Below are 26,502 nucleotides of genomic sequence, written 5' to 3'. Positions count from 1 at the left end.
CTGGGAGTCGAATTGTTGGGTTGTATGGTGTCCTGATTTGCTAAAGCTGCCAGAATGCAAATACCAAAAATGGATTGGTTTTACAGTGGGGGTTTATTAGTTCACAAATTTACCGTTCTAAGGCCATGAAAACGTCCAAATTAAGACATCAGGAGGAAGATACCTTCTCTGAGGAAAGGCCGATGGCATCCGGGGTTCCTCTGTCACATGGGAAGGCACATGGTGACGTCTGCTGGTCATTCTTCTCCTGGATTCTGGTTTCAAAATGGCTTTCTCCAGATGTCTCTGGGCTTTTGTCTTTCTTAGCTTCCCTCTTAGCTTTTTCCGGGGGAAATGCTGGATTACATATCTTAGCTTCTCTCCAAAATGCCTCTCTTAGCTTCTCTTAAGGACTCTAGTAAACTAATTAAGACCCACCTTGAATGAGCAGGGTCACATCTCCATGGAAACACCCTAATCAAAATATCCCGTCCACAGCAGGTCTGCCCTCACAGAGTGGATTAAGAGAATATGGTCTTTTTTAATCTTCATAACAAATACATACCAGCACATATGGTAAGCATATGTTTAGCAGTATAAGAAATCACCCAAGTGGTTGTACCATTTTCTGTTCTCACCAATAGTGAGTGTTTGAATTCCAGCTGTTTCATGTCCTTATCAACACTTGGTGTCTCTAATGGTGTATGGTAGGAACTTATGGTGGTTTTAATTTGTATTTCCCTGATGACTAATGTTGAGCATCATTTCATGTTTTTATTGGCCATTTTTATATCTTTTCTGAAGTCTCTATTCAAATCACTTGATCCTATTTTTATTGGGGCTGTTTTTCTTAAGATAATTATCTTACATGTCAAGAGTTCTTTATATATTCTGGATACAAGTCCTTTGTCAGATGTATGTTTGCAAGCCTTTCTCCCAGTCTTTGGCTTCCTTTTATTTCTTTTCCTTTCCTTTTTTTTAGTGATGTGTTTTGAAGAACTGAAATCTCTTATTTTGATGAAGTCCAGTTTATTATGCTCTAACTTTACTTCAAAGTCATGAAGATTTTCTCCTGTGTTTTATGCTTTGGTTTATGATCCATTTTGAGTTGGTTTTTATGTATGGTATGAAGTTTCTGTAGAAATTTACAATGAACCTTTATAGTATTTTCCACATCATATGAAGTTTATTTGCCAGTCTTTCTGAAGAGTAATCTGGTAATATATTTAAGAGTCATAAAAATATTACACCTTTGACCTGGTCATTATGAGCCTAAGGCAATAATGTAGATGATAAAAGATTATAGATACTCATTGTGCTATTGATGATCATGAAATTGGACATAACCCCAGTATTTGTTTTAAGGGCAAGAGGATGTGTTAGCTGTATAGCAGGCACTTCAGGGGCAAATAACTCAGGTCAAGTCTCCACTCCACCACTGACAGCTGGATGGCTTTGAGTAGTAGCTGCCTCATCAAAGATTCGACTTTACTTGGTTATCTTGGAGATCTCAGGCATTGCCAAGCATACGTAGACTTGCACCCTGACATTGTGTGAGTGTGTGTGGGTGCACATGCATTTGCAAGGTAAAATAAGGTTTGCATGTGACCTACAGGATTAGTAGACCTAGAAAATAATGTATTTAGTGGGTTGTATCCTGCCCCCCCACACACACACACACACATAAAGGTAACGAGAACAAGTGAATGAAACCTGTTTTGGTCTTTACAATATGATACAAGACTTTTGTCAAAATTAGCATTTATATTTATATTTGAAATACATCTTTGGAACTAAAGCTTTCCTGGATGCAAAGATTTCTCATTTTGACAAACTTGGTTTTTTTTTTTGTTTGTTTTTTTTCCCTTCTTCTAAAGCCTCAAAAGGTGCTGACGTTTGTTAAACCTAAGTGTTTATCCTAACCAAAGAGTTCCCTTTGTAGCTCTAATCCAGCTGCACTGTCATTCTGTGGCTGGCAACAGAGTTCTCTGGGTTAATGGAGTTAAATTTATTTGGACACTTGGGTTTGGGCATGACGCGCTTCGTACTCACCCAGCTGTTGGCTGTTGGCTCATTATTGTGAGCTACTGCTAACAGCTTAGTGCATGTCCTTGTAGCTACTTTTCTGTGCCTATTTCTTTTTAAAAACTCTTTCAGTCACTCATCTTGGTTATCCCATTTTGGTAAGTCTTTTTTCTTATTACATCCACATCATCTGATTGACCCACTGGTTTCTCTGGTTGTCCAGCACTCAGGTAGGATGACACATTGCATCGGCTCCTTTTAGCCCTTACATTCCTTTTAACGGAGCAGTGTCCCCTTTTCAGCACTGAGTGGTTGAAAAAGCTGGGCCAGTGGTCCAGAATCTCCTCCTGGTCTGCTTGGCCCCTCCTGGTGGTGCCCTTTAGTTTCCCCCTAATCTTTTTGGCTGGAGTGTATTGTAGATGGTGTTGTGTACTTCATGACACATCTCAGCAGAGGATGCTTTGCCCCCCAAGCAAGGTCATGGATTTCTTCAGCTTGCCATCCTCTGGGGCCACCTGTAGCTCAGTGCTGTCCCTGGGCCTTGTGCGTCCAGAAAGGAGTGGGCACTCCTGGGAAAGAGGTTAACGGGAGTGCTTGCTTCCACCCCTGGGGCAGCAGGGATGCCAGAAGTGTGGCAGAGGTATGTGGACGGCTGTTCTGCTCTTCCAGAAGGAAGGGAGTGTGTAAGAACAAAATGTGTTTGGATCCAGGGTATAGGATGAAAATGCTTGAGAAAGCATTGCGGCCTCTGACTCTCCGTGACCAAGTAAGGAGTGGCACCTTTCAGTTTTCAAGTTCCCATCAGCACACTGCTTTATACACCCATGTAATGCAAATTAGCATTCCCTGGAGGGGGTGGGGGTGGGCAGAGGGCAGGGGAGCAGGTGCTGGATTGGTAAAGGTGGGATTCCACCCTTCAGTGCATCCTTGGTGATCATTCCTCCACTGTAGTTGCACATCTGGTTGATGTTAGCTGATCCGAGGGGGTAAGATGGCATCTGGGGCTGAGCCTGAAGGATTTCCTCCCTGTATCCTTCCAGAGAGGGCACTCATGTGAGGTCTAACTCTGTATGTAATTATTCAGACCAGAAATTAAACAGAGAAGATTAAGAAAGCTGTCTACTGACTTCGAAGATGTCATGAAGATCAGAAAATGTTTGGTATGCTAGGACTTGGGGATGTAAAGACAGTGATTCATTTGTTAAGAGTCAAATTTGGGCCAGTGGTTAGTATCCCTGTCCCTTTGGAGCCAAGTTATTAAGATTAGAGGCACAAACTTTCTACTGTAATGTAGTATATTTTTAAAAATTTGAACTTTCATATTGGAAAACGGGGTTATTAATTTTTTAAAATATTGGTTTGAACCTTCAGTGGAATTTTGAAAACAGTAGCTAGCTAGACTCTATTAGTGGTTTTGGTGGCTTGTGGATCAAATTAAATGGTAGTCAGTTAACGCTTAGAAGACAGAAATCGGTATAAAAAGATGGTCTTTTGAAAAATTTATTTTCAATTGTGGTAAAATATACATAATATAAAAATAATTTTGTGTGGACAATTCTTTGCCATTAAGTACCTTGATAATGTGTAGTTTTCACTACTATTTCCAGGCTATTTTCATCATCCTAAACCCAAACTCTCATACTCATTTAGCACTAACTCCCCATTGCTCCCTCCCGCCACCCCTCGTAACCACTATTCTGCTTTCTGTCTCAAGGAATTTGCTGATTTTGATTATTTCCTATAAGAGAAATCATACAATGTTTGTCCTTTTGTGTCTGGTTAGTATCACTCAACATGATGTGTTCAGAGTTCATCCATGTTGTTGCATGCACCAGCACATCACTTCTTTTTATTCCTGAATTGCATTCCTTGTATGGATAGAGCACATTTGTTTATCCATTCACCTGTTGATGATCACTTGGGTTGTCTCCACCTTTTGGTTATTGTGAGTGAAACTGTGACGTGTATTGATGTACAGGTATCTGTCTGTACCTGTGCCTGGCTTCAGTTCTTTTAGGTATATCCCTGAAAGTGGAATTCCCAGGTCATGTGGTAGTTCTGTGTTTAACCTTCTAAGGAATCACCAAAGGGTTTCCTACAGTGGCTGTACCACTTTACGTTCCCACCCTCAGTGTATAAGTTTTCTTATTTCTCCATGTTCTAGCCAACACTTGTTATTTTCAGGTTTTTTTTTTTCAATAACCGTCTAGTGGGTGTGAAGTGGTATCTTGTAGTTTTAATATGCATTTCTTTAGTGGCTAATGATGCTGAGCATATTTTCATATAGTTATCGGCTACTTGAGTATCTTCTTTGGAGAAAGGTCTGTTCAAATCCTTGGAACGTTTTTTAAATTGGGTTGTTTGCTGTTGAATTAGAGTTTTTTTAATGAATGCTAGATATTAAACCCTTATCATATATGTTTTTCAAATATTTTCTCCCATTCTGTAGGTTGTCTTCACTTTCTTGATGATGATCTTTGATTTACGAAAGTTTTTAATTTTGATGAAGTCCATTTTATCTATTTTGTTATTGTTGTTGCTCATGCTTTGGTGTAAAATCTAAAAATCCATTGCCTAGCACAAGATCCTGAAGATATTTCACTGTTTTCTTGTAATAGTTTTATAGTCTTAGTGCTTACATTTAGATCTTTGATTTGTTTTGAATTAGTTTTGTACATGGTGAGAGATGGGGGTCCACATTCATTCTTCTGCATGTGGATTTCCAGTTGTCCCAGTACCATTTGTTGAAGAGATGATTATTTCCCATTCAGTGGACTTGGCACTCTGTTGAAAATCTTCTGGCCATAGATGTGTGGATTTATCTCTGGGCTCTCAGTTCTCTCCCCTTGGTCTATATGTGTATCTTTATGCCAGGACCACCACTATTTGAATTACTGTAGCTTTGAGGTAAGTTATGAAATCAGGAAATGTGAGTCTTCCTAGATTGTTATTCTTTTTCAAGATTGTTTTGACTGTTTGGGGCCCCTTGCAATTGCATTTGAATTTGGGGATCAGCTTTTCCATTCCTGCAAAAAAGGCTGCTGGGATCTTGATAGAGAGTGCATCGAATTTATAGATTGCTTTAGGCAGAATTGACCTCTTAGTTGGATTGCGTCTTCCACTCCTTGAAGACAGGATGTCTTTCTGTTTATTTAGGTAGTCTTTTATTTCTTTCAGCAATGTTTTGTAGTTTTCAGTGTACAAGACTCTTGCCTCCTTGGTTAATTTCTTCCTGGGTATTTGTTCTTCTAGATGCTATTGTAAATGGAATTGTTTTCTTCATTTCCTTTTCAGATTGTTCGTTACTGGTGTATAGGAACCCAACTGATGTCTGCATGTTTTTTTTGTACCCTGCAGCTTTGCTGAATTCGTTTATTTTTTCTAGTAGCTTTCTTGTGGATTCTCATGTCACTTGCAAACAGGGAAATTTTTACTTCTTCATTTCTACTTTGGATGCCTTTTATTTCTTTTTCTTGCCTACTTGCTCTGGCGGGAACTTCCAGTACGGTGTTGATTAACAGTGGTGGCAGCGGGCGGGCATCCTTCACTTGTCAAGGGGTCAAGTATGGAGCGAGTTGCTACAAAGGTTCTTTGTGGGAGCACAGGTTCAGGGCATGACAGAAACTTCCAGCAGATGATCTCTTTACTACTTGCACAGTATAAAGAATACTGAGAGCAGGGGAAGTTTCCCATCATGGCCTGTTCCCCGGAGTAGCCAAAACTGCTCTGGGTTGGAGTCAATGGATGGCAGCTCTGCACCCCCTATCTGCGTGCGTCGGAGAAGAGACCCATCTACATGTTTGAATGTGGGTGTTACCCACCTCGGGGTGTGGTATGGTGGGGGGCTGCCACTGAAGATTCCTGCTAAGCATCTGGGGCTGCTTGATCCCAGATTCTGGGTTTCGGTTGGGCTTTTCATTCAACCTAACATCTCCCCCCGCTGTGGAATGGCACACAAAAAGGGGTGGGGTAGCGGAAGGCTAGAGGATGGCTGCTGAGTGTGTGTCGTTCCTGATGCCCCCAGAGAAGGAGCTGGGCCAGGTGAGGTCTGGGTGCTGGCCGCTTCAGGGGTGCCTGTGACTTCCCTGACAGAAAGCTTTCAGTCTCTCACGTCTGAGTATATTTGCCCTGGGCTTTTCATAAACGCCCTTTATCGTGTTGTCTTTTTTTTTCTTAAAGCAAGTAGAAACTGAGTCCACCGCTTTTTTTCCTAATCATATTTTCCTTTTAGATCAACAGGGGGGCCTTCCAGTCGTAGCGGACATCGGATGGTAGCCTGGAAGAGGCAGTTGATTCTGTTTGGTGGTTTCCATGAGAGTGCAAGGTTGGTACTGCTAGTGGAGAAATCTTTCTTTCCTGGAGCATTAAAAGGGGTAGGAATACCTGAAAATGCCATCCATCCTGCAGATCCAGGGCCCAGGGCAGACGACTGGTGTCCTTTCAGAAGAGCCCCACGCTTGGCCCAGTGCTCTGCTGCCGCCGTCTTGAAATTCTTAGTAATTGTTGAACAAAGGACCCCGCGTTTCATGTTGCCCTGGGCCACACAGCTGTGTAACGGTCATGTCTAAAACGAGGTTCTCAGATGTCCGCCCAGTTCACGGTCATCTGGGGCCTGACTGTCCCACGCCCTTGGTTTCCGGCCCAGTCAGCCCAGGGTGGGGCCTGGGAATTTGCATCTCTGACACGTTCCCAGGGGACACTGCTGCTGCTGGCCAGGGGTCCTCACTGAGAACTGCTGGTCTGAAATAGTTTCCGCCCTGTGGACGAAGGAGGCCTCCAGCTCTCTTTGATTTCCAGTTTGCATTCATGAAACTGCACGTAGTCCCAGGGCAAGCAGTAGGTCTCTCATCGTTCTGAGCCTGGTATCTGTATAGCACCACCTTGAGCGTCCTCAGTTCCGTCCAGAAAAAGCAGACTTAGGACAGACGGGTTGTCACCGCCGCCATCCGTCTTACGGTCATGTGTCAGGTCAGATGTCTTAGACGGTTTTAACCCGAGGAGGGCCATCTTTAAAGCACGTTTCATCTCACCACATGTGATGTCAAAGAAATCGGATGCCTTTCCTCTCTTTGTGCCTTCTTAGGTCTTAGGCTCTCTTCCTTCACTTCCAGTCCTTTTAAAAATAACTGTGCGGTCAATTTACTAGTTGTGGTGGCACCACACACATTTTTGTTATATTCTGAATCCATCTGCACAGATGTCTTCTTGAAAATTACTGGTTCATGAAAATAACCATGCCGAGACAGAGTGGGGTAGATTTGGCCCAATCAAGATTTATGGTACAAAATAATTTTGTTAATTGGGAAAAGGGGATGTAAATTCTTAAATGCTTTTCAGGGGGGCATTTTAATAAGGATAATGTAAATTAAACAAGGGATGATTGTATATCCTTGGAAGTGTCACTCAGGTGTATTGATGCTGATGCTTAAAATTTGTACCTGCCATATCAGAGCAGTTTTTTTTGTTTTGTTTTGTTTTGTTTTGTTTGTGGATCTCACGGCTTTATTAAGTGATTCATGAATCGAGCAGCCCCCAATCCATAAAGTGGAGGGGAGCTCCAAAGAGCAAGAACAAGACTTATACAGGCAGGGCAAGGGATTCCTAAAAACAAAAATCTTGTTGGTTGGTACAGGATAGTTTTCCTTATTTGGCTAAGCCTTGAGTTAGAAGCACTAAGCTACATAGGAAGAAAGGAGCTGGTGAGTTATGATTGGTTGTTTTCAGGGTCCAGGTTCTGGAAGCATGAGCCCTTGCAAGAGATAGGCACTTGTGCTTCAGTTTGCTGACAGGGGGCTTAGCATGAAGGGTTCCGTCTTAGGCCCACTTAATTTATTTCACACAATATAGCCATCTCTTCTTTGGGTAATGACTTAGCTGTATCCACGCTCCTCCCACCTTCCTATCCTTTTTAGCTCCACAACAGAATCCCTATTTCTTCAAAAGAAAACACTACACTCAGTCTCTCTATTTTCACAACCCTCTGGCATTCTGTAGGCCAGAGGACAATGCCTCTGCAGCCACCTTCCCACCAAAACGCTCTGCAAAGGGCAGTTGACAAAACAAATGGGCATGTTTTATTCGTGTTCTCCTTGGACCTTTCCACGGCAGTTGCACTGTTGACCACCCTTTTCCCTGAAACTCGTTCCTCCTCTGGTTGCTTTGTCCTTGTCTCTCCTCGTCCTCCTCCTCCTCTGAATGTACCCCCTCGGTCTTCTTTGGGGTTCCCCTTTCACTCAGAATGATCAACACCCACAGTTATCAATGCTTGGACATCAGTGCGTGTCCCAAAGTCTGGATGATTCTAGGTAAGTAGCAGCCCCCAAAGTACAACTTTGCATTCTAGGTTGGGACTTGTCTGTCTTCTTCACCTCTGAATCTTTGCTGCTTGGCCCATTATTGGTGTGGAATGATTTGTTGAATAAACTGAAATAATGATCACTAGGAGATTTCCATAAAAAGTGGGTCCACTTCATGTGGAGAATGCAGAATGTGTTTAGGAATGGGGCCAGAAGTACTTGGGGCTTTCCTCGGAAACTGTGAGGAGGTACAGCATAGGGTGAATGTCTGGAGGAGCTGCTGGAAGTGAGGCTGGGAAGTGTCAGGAAAACTTATGAAAGCAGTCCTAAATCAAGGTGTCACCAGCCCATACTTTCTCCTGGAGTCTGTAGTGCTCTGGTTAGCTTCATCTTTCCCTCTGTTATATGGTCATATCTGACTCTTTTCTGCCTTCACTTCTGGCTTCCTCAAAGTGGTTTTTACACACACTCTCTTGAAGACCAAACTATGGGTAGGGCGGGTATTGCCTCCAATGAAATCTGAGGAAACCGAGGTCACTGATGAGCAGCACTTGTCTGCAAGCTCAGGCACCCAGGCCCAGTTGACCGCGCTTTCTGCTCCTCAGCCCGTGGCCCCACCTGGCCCTGTAGGTGTTTGGCTGGAGTTTGAAAAAGACTGTCTCGGCCGTCTTAAAATGCACACCTAAGAGACTGTCATTTAGATTCATTTTTTAAATGGTTGGTTTCTTTTCTTTTCTTCTTCTTTTTTTAACAAATATAATTACTTGTCAAAACGCAGATATGGTTATTAATGGGCTTTTCGGTTCCCTAATTCAGCACCTGCTCTGCATGGGACGGTGAGTGAGGCTGGCATGGTCCCTTCCCTCTTTAAACTGACAGCTCACACATGGAGTCAAGTGTAAAGTAGTTTTAACTTGCAACTCCTTCAAAACAAGAAGTTTTTTGAGAGCTATTGGTATTGGTTATCATCTTTTTAAAAATCATTATTTATGAAATATGCAGAAAAATAATACTGAAACAGATATTTGTATAGTCACCATCCATGTTAATCAAATGAGTTTGACTTTTAAAGGTCAACTTTCTGAGATTTCCTTGAAACAGTTGCTGAATCTTGCTTGTAGAGTAGAGTTTCTTAACTGAAATTCTAAGAGAACAGTGGCGTATTGTGAAGTCCTTTGAAAGATGACAAGCCTCTGAGTTCCTGGATTTTAGGTTCTGAGAGCTGTCCTCCCGCGGAGGGCGTGGTTGACAGTGAGCAGTGATAGGAAACGTTCACACCGCCTGGTCCTCTGCCCTTTCTTCGGGCCAGATGGTACAGCACGCCGAGTGCACGCCCTGACGCTTCCTGCACAGTCCTGGCCGGGGTTGCAGAGAACAGCCTTGTTCCAGCTCTGTTTTAGTGATGATGACTGTGCATGTGTAGTTTAGAGTGCCAAAGCTGAAGTATTTGCCTGCAATATGAAAGAAAAAGCACTTCAAACTTCTGGTAACGTTTCTCACTTCTTCCAGGTTTCAGCTCTCCTCTTGGAATAGACTGTTCCTTAGCAGCACAGTGTCGTGCTGACCCTAGGCCCCCGGGGTTTTGCCTGTGGTCCCCTGTGACACTCACGTGACGTTCCCGTGAGCTGGGGCTTCTCCGCGGACTTGGGGGGAGCTGCTGCTCTGCCCACAGGTTGTTCTTCCCCAGCCCCGTCTGCTTCCAACTCTGGTCCACTTCACCTGGAGCCCTGGCGCTGGGCAGAGGCACTGATGCCTCCTGGAAGCCCGAGGCCAGGCCCCCTGTGCCTTTGCTTGCATTTGGCGTTACAGGCTTTGCGTCTCGTGTCCTCCAGCTTCCGGGGCATGTGCTCTCCCGCCTCGCCTTCCAGGTCCCTGTGGCCCGTCTCCCCTTTCTTTGTTCTCCAGCTCAGCCAAGGGTCTCATAACGTGCCTTGACAAGCTGTGAATATCTCCATTCTGATTGTTCAGTTATATCTGTAATTCACAGTGGGTCTTAAAATTACAGACTTAGGAGCCTAAGGGGTAATGATTTGCAAGATTGTGACTTTGTAAACGGCATAAGGAATTGCAGTATTACTTTCAGCTAAGAAGGATTTCACATCCAGGTTCATGCCTGCGCTTCTGTGAGCTGGCATTATTTCTCATTTTCAGATGCAAACTCAAATGCTTGCAAGTCCTTTCATATGAATTACAGGTAACTTAGTGAAAAGGGTAGAAAATTAATTTTAAATCAGGTTCATGTTTTCAAGGTTCACCTTTTCATGTCCCTTCCTTTTCCTGATATTGTTGACCAGAGACTACATTTATTACAACGATGTGTACGCCTTCAGCCTGGACACGCTCACGTGGACGAAGCTGTCCCCAGCAGGTACCGGGCCCTCCCCGCGTTCAGGCTGCCTGCTGTCCGTCACCCCACAGGGTTGCATCACCGTCTACGGAGGCTACTCGAAACAGGTGAGGCATGGTGGGGACAGAGGTCCCACTCTCCGCGCACTCCACTGCCAGCAATGGCAGGACAAGTCTCTCATTAAATTCTGGGGCCGAGTCAGGACTGGGTGGAGAGAGAGTCTAACTGTTCCTCTACACACGTCGTCAGAGCACTTGAAGGCCACGCCATGTCCTAATCCATGGCCACGCAAAACCTGCCTGGTGCTAGTTCCTCCTTTCAGGGGCCTCTGTCTCGGGGCCACAGACCCTGACTGCCGCCTGGTGCTCCTCTGTCCGACCACAGCAGGATGTGCTTCTCGGCTCTGCTGCCAGGAACTTGCCTCTTGGGTCTGCCGGCGGTGCTGATCTGCGCCTCCTGGTGGCCCTGGGGTGCTCCCCTGTGAAGGCGTGCTGGCACACACGTCCGCACCCAGGGGGTGCCTCTGCCCCATCTCCTCGTCAGCGCTCGGTTTCACCAACTCGGAAGTTCTCACGGCTCTCAGAAGTGTGGGACAGCATCTCAGTGTGGGGTATTTTTATGCTGTTTATTTCGAAAATTTTCAAACCTGCTAACTTGAAAGAATTTTACAGGGGACATTTGCACTCACTACGTAGATCCTACCATTCACTTTTTTTTTTTTTTTTAAATCTTCATTTTATTGAGATATATTCACATACCACGCAGTTATACAAAACAAATCGCACTTTCGATTGTTCACAGTACCATGACATAGTTGTACATTCATCACCTAAATCAATCCCTGACACCTTCATTAGCACACACACAAAAATAACAAGAATAATAATTAGAGTGAAAAAGAGCAATTGAAGTAAAAAAGAACACTGGGTACCTTTGTCTGTTTGTTTCCTTCCCCTATTTTTCTACGCATCCATCCATAAACTAGACAAAGTGGAGTGTGGTCCTTATGTCTTTCCCAATCGCATTGTCATCCCTCATAAGCTACATTTTTATACAACTGTCTTCGAGATTCATGGGTTCTGGGTTGTAGTTTGATAGTTTCAGGTATCCACCAGCTACCCCAATTCTTTAGAACCTAAAAAGGGTTGTCTAAAGTGTGCGTAAGAGTGCCCACCAGAGTGACCTCTCGGCTCCTTTTGGAATCTCTCTGCCACTGAAGCTTATTTCATTTCCTTTAACATCCCCCTTTTGGTCAAGAAGATGTTCTCCGTCCCACGGTGCCAGGTCTGCATTCCTCCCCGGGAGTCATATTCCACGTTGCCAGGGAGATTCACTCCCCTGGGTGTCCGATCCCACGTAGGGGGGAGGGCAGTGATTTCACCTTTCAAGTTGGCTTAGCTAGAGAGAGAGGGCCACATCTGAGCAACAAAGAGGCATTCGGGAGGAGGCTCTTAGGCACAACCATGGGGAGGCCTAGCCTCTCCTTTGCAGCAACCGTCTTCCCAAGGGTAAAACCTACGGTAGAGGGCTCAACCCATCAAACCACCAGTCCCCTATGTCTGTGGTCATGTTAGCAACCATGGAGGTGGGGTAGGCGAATACCCCTGCATTCTCCACAGGCTCCTCAAGGGGGCACTACATTTTTTTTTTTCCCTTGTTTTTATTTTTTTTTTAACTTTCCCTTCTTTTTTAAATCAACTGTATGAAAAAAAAGTTAAAAAGAAAACAAACATACAATAAAAGAACATTTCAAAGAGACCATAACAAGGGAGTAAGAAAAAGACAACTAACCTAAGATAACTGCTTTACTTCCAACATGTTCCTACTTTACCCCAAGAAAGTTACCTAATATAGCAACATTTCTGTGAACTTGTTCCTACTATATCCATCAGAAATTAACAGACCTTAGTCATTCCTGGGCATCCCCAGAACGTTAAATAGCTTATCTGTTCTTCTTGGATTATTGTTCCCCCTTCCTTAATTGCTCTCTACTGCTAGTTCCCCTACATTCTACATTATAAACCATTTGTTTTACATTTTTCAAAGTTCACATTAGTGGTAGCATATAATATTTCTCTTTTTGTGCCTGGCTTATTTCGCTCAGCATTATGTCTTCAAGGTTCATCCATGTTGTCATATGTTTCACGAGATCGTTCCTTCTTACTGCCATGTAGTATTCCATCGTGTGTATATACCACATTTTATTTATCCACTCATCTGTTGAAGGACATTTGGGTTGTTCCCATCTCTTGGCAATTGTGAATAATGCTGCTATGAACATTGGCGTGCAGATATCTGTTCGTGTCACTGCTTTCTGATCTTCCGGGTATATACCGAGAAGTGCAATCACTGGATCGAATGGTAACTCTATATCTAGTTTTCTAAGGAACTGCCAGACTGACTTCCAGAGTGGCTGAACCATTATACAGTCCCACCAACAATGAATAAGAGTTCCAATTTCTCCACATCCCCTCCAGCATTTGTAGTTTCCTGTTTGTTTAATGGCAGCCATTCTAATCGGTGTTAGATGGTATCTCATTGTGGTCTTAATTTGCATCTCTCTAATAGCTAGTGAAGCTGAACATTTTTTCATGTGTTTCTTGGCTATTTGTATTTCCTCTTCAGAGAACTGTCTTTTCATATCTTTTGCCCATTTTATAATTGGGCTGTCTGTACTATTGTCATTGAGTTGTAGGATTTCTTTATATATGCAAGATTATCAGTCTTTTGTCAGATACATAGTTTCCAAAAATATTTTCCCATTGAGTTGGCTGCCTCTTTACCTTTTTGAGAAATTCCTTTGAGGTGCAGAAACTTCTAAGCTTGAGGAGTTCCCATTTATCTATTTTTTCTTTTGTTGCTTGTGCTTTGGGTGTAAAGTCTAGGAAGTGGCTGCCTAATACAACGTCTTGAAGATGTTTTCCTACATTATCTTCTAGGAGTTTTATGGTACTTTCTTTTATATTGAGATCTTTGGTCCATTTTGAGTTAATTTTTGTGTAGGGGGTGAGGTAGGGGTCCACTTTCATTCTTTTGGATATGGATATCCAACTCTCCCAGCCCCATTTGTTGAAAAGACCATTATGACTCAGTTCAGTGACTTTGGGGGCCTTATCAAAGATCAGTCGGCCATAGATCTGAGGGTCTATCTCTGAATTCTCAACTCGATTCCATTGATCTATATGTCTATCTTTGTGCCAGTACCATGCTGTTTTGGCAACTGTGGCTTTATAATAAGCTTCAGAGTCAGGGAGTGTAAGTCCTCCCACTTCGTTTTTCTTTTTTAGAGTGTCTTTAGCAATTCGAGGCATCTTCCCTTTCCAAATAAATGTGATAACTAGCTTTTCCAAGTCTGCAAAGTAAGTTGTTGGAATTTTGATTGGGATTGCATTGACTCTGTAGATGAGTTTGGGTAGAATTGACATCTTAATGACATTTAGTCTTCCTATCCATGAACATGGAATATTTTTCCATCTTTTAAGTTCCCCTTCTATTTCTTTTAGTAGAGTTACGTAGTTTTCTTTGTATAGGTCTTTTACATCTTTGGTTAAGTTTATTCCTAGGTACTTGATTTTTTTAGTTGCTATTGAAAATGGTATCTTTTTCTTGAGTGTCTCTTCAGTTTGTTCATTTCTAGCATATAGAAACATTGCTGACTTATGTGCATTAATCTTGTATCCCACTACTTTGCTGAATTTGTTTATTAGCTCTAGTAGCTGTATTGTCGATTTCTCAGGGTTTTCTAGATATAAGATCATATCATCTGCAAACAATGACAGTTTAGCTTCTTCTTTTCCAATTTGGATGCCTTTTATTTCTTTGTCTTGCCGGATTGCCCTGGCTAGCACTTCCAGCACAATGTTGAATAACAGTGGTGACAGCGGACATCCTTGTCTTGTTCCTGATCTTAGAGGGAAGGCTTTCAGTCTCTCACCATTGAGTACTATGCTGGCTGTGGGTTTTCATATGTGCTCTTTATCATGTTGAGAAAGTTTCCTTCAATTCCTACCTTTTGAAGTGTTTTTATCAAAAACGGATGTTGGATTTTGTCAAATGCTTTTTCAGCATCTATTGAGATGATCAATTGATTTTTCCTTTTTGACTTGTTAATGTGTTGTAATACATTGATTGATTTTCTTATGTTGAACCATCCTTGCATGCCTGGAATAAACCCCACTTGGTCATGGTGTATGATTTTTGTAATGTGTCTTTGGATTCGATTTGCAAGTATTTTGTTGAGGATTTTTGCATCTATATTCATTAGGGAGATTGGCCGGTAGTTTTCCTTTTTTGTAGCATCTTTGCCTGGTTTTGGTATTAGATTGATGTTAGCTTCATAAAATGAGTTAGGTAGTGTTCCATTTTCTTCAATGTTTTGAAAGAGTTTGAGTAAGATTGGTGTCAGTTCTTTCTGGAAAGTTTGGTAGAATTCCCCTGTGAAGCCATCTGGCCCTGGGCATTTATTTGTGGGAAGATTTTTGATGACTGATTGGATCTCTTTGCTTGTGATGGGTTGGTTGAGGTCTTCTATTTCTTCTCTGGTCAGTCTAGGTTGTTCATATGTTTCCAGGAAATTGTCCATTTCTTCTACATTATCCAGTTTGTTGCCATACAGTTGTTCATAATATCCTCTTATAGTTTTTTAAATTTTTTCAGGATCTGCAGTTATGTCACCTTTTTCATTCATTATTTTGTTTATATGGGTCTTCTCTCTTTTTGATTTTGTCAGTCTAGCTAGGGGTTTGTCAATCTTGTTGATCTTCTCAAAGAACCAACTTTTGGTGATATTTATCCTCTCTATTGTTTTTTTTGTTCTCTATGTCATTTATTTCTGCTTTAATCCTTGTTATTTCTTTTCTTCTACTTGGTTTAGGATTGGTTTGCTGTTCATTTTCTAGCTTCTTCAGTTGATCCATTAGTTCTTTGATTTTAGCTCTTTCTTCCTTTTTAATATATGCGTTTAGTGCTGTAAATTTCCCCCTTAGCACTGCTTTTGCTGCATCCCATATGTTTTGGTGTGTTGTGTTCTCATTTTCATTCGTCTCTATATATTTAGCAATTTCTCTTGCTATTTCTTCGTTAACCCACTGATTGTTTAGGAGTGTGTTGTTTAACCTCCAGGTATTTGTGAATTTTCTAAGTCTCTGATGGTTATTGACTTCTAATTGTATTCCATTGTGGTCAGAGAATGTGCTTTGAATAATTTCAATCTTTTTAAATTTATTGAGGCTTGTTTTATGTCCCAGTATATGATCTATTCTGGAGAAAGTTCCATGAGCACTAGAAAAGTATGTGTATCCTGGTGATTTGGGATGTAATGTCCTGTATATGTCTGTTAAATCTAATTCATTTATCAGATTGTTTAGGTTTTCAATTTCCTTATTGGTCTTCTGTCTGGTTGATCTATCTGTAGGAGAGAGTGATGTGTTGAAGTCTCCCACAATTATTGTGGAAACATCAATTGCTTCCTTTAGTTTTGCCAGTGTTTCTCTCATGTATTTTGTGGCACCTTGGTTGGGTGCATAGACATTTACGATTGTTATTTCTTCTTGCTGAATTGCCCCTTTTATTAGTACGTAGTGGCCTTCTTTGTCTCTCAAAACATCCCTGCATTTGAAGTCTATTTTGTCTGATATTAATATTGCTACACCTGCTTTCTTTTGGCTGTAGCTTGCATGAAATATTTTTTTCCATCCTTTTCACTTTCTGTTTCTTTGTGTCCCTGTGTCTAAGATGAGTCTCTTGTATGCAACATATTGATGGTTCATTTTTTTTGATCCATTCTGTGAATCTATATCTTTTAATTGGGGAGTTTAATCCATTTACATTCAACGTTATAACCGTGAAGGCATTTCTTGAATCAGCCATCTTATCCTTTGGTTTATGTTTGTCATATTTTTCCCCTGTGTCTATTAATATCCTTTATTGTACCCATACCGAATCTCTTTAGTACTGAACCTTTCTCCAGGTCTCTCTGTCCTTTCTTTGTTTCTCTGTGTGTAGGGCTCCCTTTAGTATCTCCAGTAGGGCAGGTCTCTTGTTAGCAAATTCTCTCAGCATTTGTTTGTCTGTGAAAAATTTAAGCTCTCCCTCAAATTTGAAGGAGAGCTTTGCTGGATAAAGTATTCTTGGCTGGAAATTTTTCTCACTCAGAATTTTAAATATATCATGCCACTGCCTTCTTGCCTCCATGGTGGCTGCTGAGTAGTCACTACTTAGTCTTATGCTGTTTCCTTTGTATGTGGTGAATTGCTTTTCTCTTGCTGCTTTCAGAACTTGCTCCTTCTCTTCTGTGTTTGACAGTGTGATCAGAATATGTCTCGGAGTGAGTTTATTTGGATTTATTCTATTTGGAGTTCGCTGAGCATTTATGATTTGTGTATTTATGTTGTTTAGAAGATTTGGGAAGTTTTCCCCAACAATTTCTTTGAATACTCTTCCTAGACCTTTACCCTTTTCTTCCCCTTCTGGAACACCAATGAGTCTTACATTCGGACGTTTCATGTTATCTATCATATCCCTGAGATCCATTTCGACTTTTTCAATTTTTTTCCCCATTCTTTCTTTTATGCTTTCATTTTCCATTCTGTCATCTTCCAGGTCCCTGATTTGTTGTTCAACTTCCTCTAGTCTTGTACTATGAGTGTCCAGAATCTTTTTAATTTGGTCAACAGTTTCTTTAATTTCCGTAAGATCATCCATTTTTTTATTTAGTCTTGCAATGTCTTCTTTATGCTCTTCTAGGGTCTTCTTGATCTCCTTTGTATTCCGTACTATGGTCTCATTGTTCATCTTTAGTTCTTTGAGTAGCTGCTCTAGGTGCTGTGTCTCTTCCGATCTTTTGATTTGGGTGCTTCGGCTTGGGTTATCCATATCGTCTGGTTTTTTCATATGCTTTATAATTTTCTGTTGTTTTTGGGCTCTTTGCATTTGCTGAACTTGATAGGGTTCTTTTAGGATTTGTAGACCAATTGAAGTCCTTATCTCTAATTTATCAGATCTGCAGCTTCGTGGAGTACACTTTCTCTAACTAACCAGCAGGTGGCGTCCACGAGCCACCTGTTCTCCACAAGCCAGTTCTCCCCTGCTTAGCCTTTTTGGTGAGTGGGGGAGTGAGTCTTGTGGGGTCCAATTGGTGTACCAAGCTTGCTTGTGTAGTTGGTGTTGCCTGCCCTGTATATGGGGCATGTTTCTGGGCAGTCAGGGAGGGGGTTTGGCTCTAACAATCAAATCTCCCTGGTGATCCTAGAGTTTTAAAGCTGCTGCAATAGTCTAATCCTTCAGTTCAGTCCTGCCACAGTTTGTCTCTGCCACTGACCCACAAGTCCTTGGTATTGCGTATGGCTCCTGAGACTTGCAAGTGGGCCCCTCTTCCCGGCTGTGCACCCCGGGTCCTCTGTTGAGGGATGACTGTGCTATGTCACAGGTGAGTGCCGTCCCCCCAGGGCGGTTCTGGGCTGCTGGGATGTGTAGGGAGGCTCCCAGTCTACTGAAATGATGACTGAATGGGGCTTTGTTAATTCACACTGCTCCACCTTCCCAACTCTGGGACAATCAGCTGAGGTTGCAGGGAAGGCTAATGTCCACGCCCAGTTTTGTGGTGTGTGCCTGTTATTTGAAGTGCTTCCGTCACACTGGGTTGTCTGGGGCAGCTCTGGGCTATGGGGCTGGCGATGGGCAGGAGTGTTTCCTGTCCACCAGGATGATGGCTGTGAGCGGACACCCCCCTTTTCTTGGGAAGTTGTGGTGTTTAGTGAATTTTCTCAGCCACTGGATTATTGCCTTTTGTCTCAGAGCTCTCTTAGTTCTGCTCTTGTCTTGACCTGCCCAAATTGCAAGTCTTTGAAGCTTTCTGTATTGGGCTTCTTAGAGTAATTGTTTTAGAAAAAGAAAAAAGGATTAAAAAAAAAAAAAAAAAAAAGGGCCCTCCTGGCAGATCTAATGGGTTATTGAAATGCTAAGAGACAAAGCAGTTAGGGCCATTAAGGAAAGGTCCACAGGGCAGAGAGATCAGCTTTTCTTCGGGATTTGCATATGAGCCTCAGGGCCTGAGCTCTGCCCTTCCACTTTCTATGTTCACCAGAACTCCAAAAATCCTCTGCTTTTATTTTGGAGTTTTTCGTGTTGTTTTTTTCTATGCCTGTCTCCTCTCTGCTGGGCTGGCTGCTCTCAGATTCTCTGGTGTCTGGTCTCAGTCTATCTATGGTTGGAGTTTGGATCAGTAGAATGAGTTTCTGATAAGGGCTGCCACTGCAGTTCTCCCTTCTCCTTCCCGGAGCTGACAGCCCCTCCTCCCACGGGACTGAGCCTGGCAGGGAGGGGCGCGGCACCCCTGGCCGCAAAAACTTACAGATTTCGCTGATCTCAGCAGTTCCACGTTTTCATGAGTGTTGTATGAAGTATGCCCAAAGTCAGATTGCTCTGTGGTGTCCAGTCCACGCAGTTCCTGGCTTTCTACCTACTTTCCTGGAGGAGTAACTAAAACATACAGCTCACCAGTCCGCCATCTTGCCCCGCCTCCCCTACCATTCACTTAGTTATTCAGACTTTCTTGTCAAGTCCAGTGGTTCTTTATTTTCCCCATGGCCTCACATTGGCCCAGCATTGACCTTGGGGAGCATTTCTGCTGTTAGGCGACCAACAAGCACAGTGAGAAGCTATCTGTTCTTAGGTCTATGCCCCACCCACCTGTCAGGTGTCTTTTCTGAGGTACTTCCCCCTAAAATACTAGAGCACGCTTATTGTCATCGTTTCATGTTTAAGTTTTTTATTATAAAATGTACAAATGGTGAAATGCACCCATTTTAAATACAGACCTACAGGTTTTGACAAATGCATGCACAGTGTGCTCCAAAGCCCTAGTTTTCTTGCCCCCTTTCCCACTCAGCCCCACCCCACCCTGTCCAGAGGCAAATGCTGTTTGATTTCTTCCCCACCATATATTAGATTTCTTGATAACCTTCCCTGTTGTTTTCCCTGTTTCACTTTGCTCTTTCTCACTTAAGTTGAACTAATTTTAGATCTTCTTGAATGTAGTTATTTCTCTTTAATAAAAGCTGCTTTAGTTGCATGCCACAGATTTTATCAATCAACTCAAATTACTTTTTGACTTCCCTTGTGGTTTTTTCTTTAAACTATGACTTAGTTAAGAGTGTTGTTTCATTTTCAAGCATTTGAGATTTTCCTAGACCTTTTTTTGCTAGTGACATCTAATTTACTTCCATTGCGGCTAGGGAACATCCCCTTGGCAAATTCAGTCCTTTTAAGTGCATCTATATTGTTTTATGACCCAGCCCCCATGCCCTGGAGAGGAGGCTGTGCCCCGCCCTTGGTGGCACAGTGTCCTGTCAGGACCGCTTCACTGGGGTAGCCGACAGCGCTGCCCATCTGGGTTACTGCTGTTGTTTTTTGTTTTTTGGAATGAATTGTGTTATATTCAACTGTCTCCCCATTGTTCTATAGTTGAGCTGTTTATAGTTTGGAGCATTGTAGTTTGTTTTTTGTTTGTTTGTTTTGTTTTGCTTTGTTTTCAGTTTTATTGAGATATATTCACATACCATACAGTCATCCATGGTGTACAGTCAACTGTTCAGAGTGCCATCATTCATCACCCCTATCTATTTTTGAACATTTTCCTTATACCAGAAAGAATAAGAATAAAAAATAAAAATAAAAAAGAACACCTAAACCATCCCCCCCATCCCACCCTATTTTTCATTTAGTTTTTGTCCCCATTTTTCTATTCATCCTTCATCCATTGGATAAAGGGAGTGGGATCCACAGAGCTTTCACAATCACACTGTCACCCCTTGTGAGCTTCATTGTGATACAATTGTCTTCAAGAGTCAAGGCTACTGGGTTGGAGTTCGGTAGTTTCGGGTATTTACTTCTAGCTATTCTAATACGTTAAAACCTAAAAAGTATTATCTGTATAGTGCGTAAGAATGTCCACCATAGTGACCTCTCAACTCCATTTGAAATCTCTCAGCCACTGAAGCTTTATTTCATTTCATTTCACATCCCCCTTTTGGTCAAGATGTTCTCAATCCCATGGTGCTGGTTCCAGATTCATCCCCGGGAGTCATATCCTGCGTTGCCAGGGAGATTTACACCCCTGGGAGTCAGGTCCCACGTAGGGGGAAGGGCAGTGAGTTCACCTGCCAAGTTAGTTCCTGCTCTTTTACTTGGGTTGTTTTTTCCTTTTAGGAAGAGGGGAACTCAGATCTCCAGCTGTGATTTTGGTGTTGTCTGCTTCTCCCACAATTCTGTCAATTTTTGCTGCTTGTTTTTTGCAGCTCAGTTTCTTGGAGCCATGTATTTGTCTCCTAATGAAATTAGCCCTTTTTTCCTTTCTCCTTGGTCATGCTCTTTGTCTTGAAGTCTGTTTATCTGCTAATACAGCCACTCCAGCCACTTTATTGCATGGTTTATTGTTTTTTATCCATTTACTTTCATGCTATGTTTCTGTATTTAAAATGTACCTCTCGTAGGAAGCATGGTTGAGCCTTGCTCTTCTGTCCAGCCTGACAACTGCCTTTTAACTGAAGAGTTAAGACATTAACATTCTCTCTCATCCATATGATTGGATTGAGTCTATTGTTTTATTATTTGCTTTTTGTTTCCCCCTCTGTTATCTGTTCCTTGGTTCTTCTTTGCCTTTCTTCTTTTGGATATTTTGAATATTTTTTCAGGTTCCATTTTTCTTTTTGTTTTTTAGCTGTACCTCTTGGCATTGGTTTTTGTTTATTTTTTTTAAGTGATCTAGGATTTCAGTATGCATCCTTAACTCTTCAGAGGACTGTGTCTCAGTGCTATGATATAGTAACTGCCGGGTAACGTAGGAACCTTGCTGCTCACCCACTGGCCGTCCTTCACAGGTAGCTTCTGTGAGAATTGCATCCACATACGTTATAAATCCCACACGGCAATGTGGTTGGACCTTCATGCCTTTTTTCCAATTTTTAAATTGTGATATGCTATTTATATAACACAATATCATATGTATTTAAAGAAATAACGAAAGGGGAAAAAAACTCATATTTATCCAGTGTTTCAGTTTGCTAAGCTGCCAGAATGCAACATACCAGAAAGGGGCTGGCTTTTACACTGGGGATTTGTTAACTTACACTTTACAGTTCTAAGACCATGGAAATGTCCAAATTAATGCATCAGCAAGATGATTCCTGGGCTCTGAAGAAAGGCTGCGGCATCCGGCGCTCCTCTGTCACCTGGGAAGGAACGTGGCGGCGTCTGCTGGGCCTAAGCTCCTGGGTTTTGTTGTTTTCAGCTCCTAGTCCCAGTGGCCTCCTCTCTTTGCTTCTGTGGGTCCTCTCTCAGCATCTCCAGGGCTTTTCTCTCTCCAAGCTTCCTCCAGACTTCTCTGAGTGTTTCTCTCTGAGTCTCTTACAAAGGACTCCAGTAAAAGGCTTAAGACCCATCCTGAATGGGCTGGGTCACATCTCAGACTGAGATAACCTAATCAGAAGGTCCCACCCCCAGCAGGTCTGCACCCATGAGAGTGGACTAAAAGAACAGGGCCTTCTCTGGGGTACACCACCGTTCCAAACCAGCACACCCAGGTATTTACCCCTCTGCACTCTTCATTCCTCACTGAGAATCCGATTTCCTCTCTTGTATCATTCCCTTTTCCCTCTCCTGAAGTGCAGGACTCATGAGGAACTGTCTTAGTTTTCTTTCGTCCTTATTTTCATTATTCTTAAAGGATATTTTCACTGATGTGTGATTCTGGGTCTGCAGTTCTCTCTTCTTTGGTTCAGCACCTTTGTGATTAGTCCTTCCTGCCTCTGACCCGTGTATTCCTAAACGGGAATTGTTTTTCCTCTCTGTGTAACATGTCATTTGTCCCTGGCTGCTGGCAAGACTTTCTGAATATCTCTGTTTCCAGCAGTTTGTGACATGCCTGGCTGTGGATTCCTTCTTAGTCACAAGACGTGGCATTCAGTGAACTTCTTGAATCTCAAAATTTATCTTTCACCTACCAAATTTGGGTAATTTTCAGCCTTTTTTTTTTTTTCTCTGATTTTTTTCTTCCTCTCCTTTTCTGAACTCCAATTACAAGTCTGTGAGATACTTAACCCCTGTCCCCTGTGCAGGGCTCAGGGTTAGAGAGAGGTTGGAAGGAGGTGAGTTGAGGAACTGTGAGTGGGCGCGTTTGTCCTGCACACAGTGTGCCCACAGGGCCTGCCCCACAGGGGGCTTGAGAGGGGTGGCTCCATTCTAGGCAGTCGGGGTGACTGGGACTGGGAGGCTGCCTGGAACAGGAGGCTGGGCACGCTGGTTGTTGTTCCTTGGGGGCCTCCCAGGGAATTTCAGGCATTGTCCATGCCAGGCCTGCTCCCGCCCGCCCTGCAGAGCGGCCGCGGGTCCTCTGCAGTGCCGAGCCCCTCTTGCTCTCCAGGCCGAGAGCTTCTGCTGGTGGTCTTTCACCCGGGGACTTCGAGAGCAGTTTTCCTTGGCTCCAGGCTAGAAGAAGGGAAGAAATATTTGTGGGCAGTATTAAACAGGTTTTTTCAATTGCTTAAAATAGTTACAATGAAGATGGTAACTACAGGATCATGGTTTCAATTCTTATTATTTTTGAAAGTTCCATGAAGAAGCACCACTCCCAGCATATGGCACCAGAAGACGACATGATGTTCTTTCTCTGAATAAATGAGCAGGGCCTGGCGTGGAGTCAGGGAGGAGAGCTCTCTGTTCCGGAGCATTTTGGAGCATTCTTGTGACTGTGACCAGTGAATGCACCGTGGCTTCAATGTCCCCAGGTGGCCTGCGGGCCCTCCTGCACCGTTGGTCTCCGTGTCCTCTCCCCTGCACCCTGTCCCCCCCAGCTAGATCCTGGACTTGTGGGAATGAAGGGTGTTGACCTGAGATGGGACATCCTCTTACATTTTTCTAGGTCAACCTTTGTTCTGGAAAGAGAAGATCAGCTCACTTTCTGGTGTTGTGACCTGCCGGGGGGTTGGCGCTGGTAAGCCCTGTCCAGACGTGGTGACCGCTGGGAGGGCACTGGGCAGCGGCTAGCGTGGCTGGGAGCTCCATGGAATGTCCCGGCTCTCGGGCTTGCTCCTGGCAGGTGGTTCTGGAGGACGGGGACAGGTGAGTGCACCTCGCTGAGCTGAGGGCGTGGACCGCACTGCAGCCAGCCACACGGCTGTTCTTCAGCTTCGGATCCGAACCCACCTCATTCAGAGGCCCCTTACCTCACGCCTGCGGCGTTTCCGTTGTGGTGAAAAGCTAGTCTGTTTTGGATTTGTGGGGATTTACCAGAACTGATGAAAGATTTGAGTTGTGAATGTTATGGAATGTTAAACACAAGCAGTTGAAGTGGGTGGCCGAATGCACCTTCCTGGAGTTTCTTTAAAGTTCCTGGCGCTTTGGACAGGAGGCACAGGCTTCCTTGCTCCGGCTTCCTCATCGTCACCATCACCCCGTCTGTCCTTTGTGCTCTGTTGGTCAGTCCCAAACCTTGGTTATGTCCAGCCCTTTGCCTGGTCTGTAGCTGCAGCTGTGTGGTGGAGCCGGGCTGCAGAAGGCGTCCGCATGGCAGTGGGTGTACGCTCGGTCCACGAGCACGCGTCTCGGGCTTAGCCTCTCTAGCTGGCTGCCCATCCGGCCTTCTTTCCTGTTTCCTCAGACCGACAGCTCCTGCCTCACTGCCCTGTGCTGTTGCCCCTAACTCATGTTTCTCCGAGAGGCAGACGCATGGGGATGAGCGCTGGACGTGTGCCCGCCCTGGCTCTTCACAGCCCCTGCCAGCACCAGTGTCCTGGACACTCTGACGCATGTCTATCAGCAGCTGCTCCCGGCACTTCACAGCAGCCCTGTCCTCCCCCTACGTCCACGGCCACTGGCTGGTCACCTGCCACCCCCTCACTGGCCCCACTTCTGTCTTTAGCCCTCACGATCGCCTCTCAGTGTGGCAGCCCGCGTGCGCTTCTCAGAGTAGGTCAAGTCGCATCACTCCTGTGTTCGCACCTCCCGATGGGCTGTCACCTCCCTCGGCAGTGCAGAACTCTCCTCAAGGCCTGGGTGACCTCCAGGTCCCAGCTCCTCCCACCCTCTGCCTCCTGGTCCACCCTGCATCCAGCACATTCTACCCCTCCTCACCGGCTTCCTGGTTCTCGCTGAACATTCCCCCACTCCTAGGATCTCTGCTGGTGGCTCTCGCCCCCGCTTTCTCTGGGTCTCTGCTCGAAGTGCTTTATAGGGAAGGCTTCCCAGTTCTTATGTAAAGTGGGGACCCCCTTCCTTGTGCTCCACATCATCATCCGCCCTATTGGAGTCATCTTATTCCTCCTGGGGGTCTTGGTCCCCCGGGGGCAGGACTGCATTTTATATTTTGACCTTGACCATGTGCCTTGCCAAGTAAAGCTGGTTTAGGTGAAGAGAGATAAGATTCCAGATGGGGAGGCTTCAGGAGGTTGTTTCATGTTGTAATTCACAGTGATCGCTAGGCGCCTGGAGCCAGCCTCAGACCTGACTGCTCACCTGGCTGCTTCCTCTTGTCTGATGCCCCGGAGCCTGTGCTCGGGTTCCACGAACATGTCGGATGACTTTCCAGGGCTTCAGGCATCCTTCTGCCAGCCGTGTAGACCCTTCACGTGTGCCCTGCTCTAGAGCGATGGGAGCTGCAGACTGTGCCTGCCCCAGTCCTTCCTGTCGCTGACTCCGACTGGCATCTTAGCGGAGGTGCTTGTGCTCGCATTGGTTTGCTTGCCCACGAGAGTGGGTTGTCAGTTGTCCAGGAGGTTCCGGAGGAGGGGGAGCCAGGCTTCCTAAGGGGGCTCGGGAGGTTCTCCTGAAGGAGACAAGGGGCATGAGAACCAGGCCCTGGAGAAGATGCAGGGCTGTGGCCTGAGAAGTGGCGTCTGGGTGGCGGGCTGGGGGGGTGGCACTCGGGTGACCCTCCAGGGGTCTGTTTCCATGGATACAGGCTTGGTCAGCCAAGGGTCAGGGACCATGAGGCCCGGGTCTCTTTCACACCTAGATCTTCATGCAAGTGTTGAGTGTCCTGTCCTTTAAAAAGTTCACAGAGACACACACACCCGCATGCCTGCCGCCCCTGTGTGAAGGGCATCAGACCCCCGTTCTCACCTCGCGTCACTTGCTTTGGGAGAGGAGTCCCTCGACCGCAGGCAGGCAGGCGGGCACGTGGTCGGGGATGCAGAGATTGCTGTGGTCTCGGAGCTCTGTCTCCTGAACCCCTCTTCCACTCACACCCAGTACAGTTCACTTAGAAGTGACCGGAAGGAACAATCAGCCAGTGCTGAGCCTTCTCTGTTTTTATGCAGTCTCTGGTTTTGATGTGTTGGCTGAGGCCGGTTTAATGGGCCCTTGGAAAGCAGTTCCTTGGTGGGTTGCTCCCTTCCAGCCTTTTTCATTTTGTTTTGACTCTTGGCCGGGTGGTTGTGGCTGCTTTCTATGGACCACCTCTTTGGGGCTGAGCTTAGGAAGGTCCTGGGGTGCTGACACTGACTTGGGGAGGCCTGTGTGTTACCTGGAGAGGCACTTCTGCATTCCGCAGGGGGTGTCTGAGGGCAGGGTCTGCTGCAGGGCAGGGTCTGAGCTTATGGTAAAATTCTTGCCAACGCATGAGGCGCTCCTGCCGCCCCTCCCAGGAACAGGCCGTGCTGCTCGGGGGCCGTGTCGGAGGCGTGCAGCCCTCCGGTGCCCACACGGGCCCTTCTGCTCTCCTTGTGCTGGAATGAGTCCCTGTCCGTCCATGGTGTGGCCTGAGTGCACTGAAGCTGGCGGCTCGAGGGCCCGTGTCCTCAGAACTCGCCCGCAGGCTGAGAGCGGAGCTTCTGGCCTGGCCGGAGCTCACCTGACCCATAA

The 26,502-nt window shown here is 44.6% G+C and overlaps 1 protein-coding gene across 4 annotated transcripts in view; it reads left to right on the top strand.

The window, feature by feature from the left end:
* Positions 1–26,502, top strand: part of KLHDC4 (kelch domain containing 4) — a 117,181-nt gene that overhangs the window by 80,059 nt on the left and 10,620 nt on the right. For 3 of the 4 annotated variants that reach the window (XM_037816429.1, XM_037816426.1, XM_037816430.1), the window contains 2 exons: positions 6,236–6,328; positions 10,595–10,754. In XM_037816429.1, coding sequence (XP_037672357.1) covers positions 6,236–6,328; positions 10,595–10,754 — 253 coding nt within the window. The remainder of the gene's footprint in view (positions 1–6,235; positions 6,329–10,594; positions 10,755–26,502) is intronic. The other variant, XM_037816428.1, reaches the window with a different exon arrangement.

The sequence above is a fragment of the Choloepus didactylus genome, chromosome 22 (assembly GCF_015220235.1).
Source record: "Choloepus didactylus isolate mChoDid1 chromosome 22, mChoDid1.pri, whole genome shotgun sequence".
NCBI classification, from domain to species: Eukaryota; Metazoa; Chordata; class Mammalia; order Pilosa; family Megalonychidae; genus Choloepus; species Choloepus didactylus.
The sequence above is the reverse complement of the archived record's forward strand: the minus strand, read 5'-3'. Positions and strand labels throughout refer to the sequence as shown.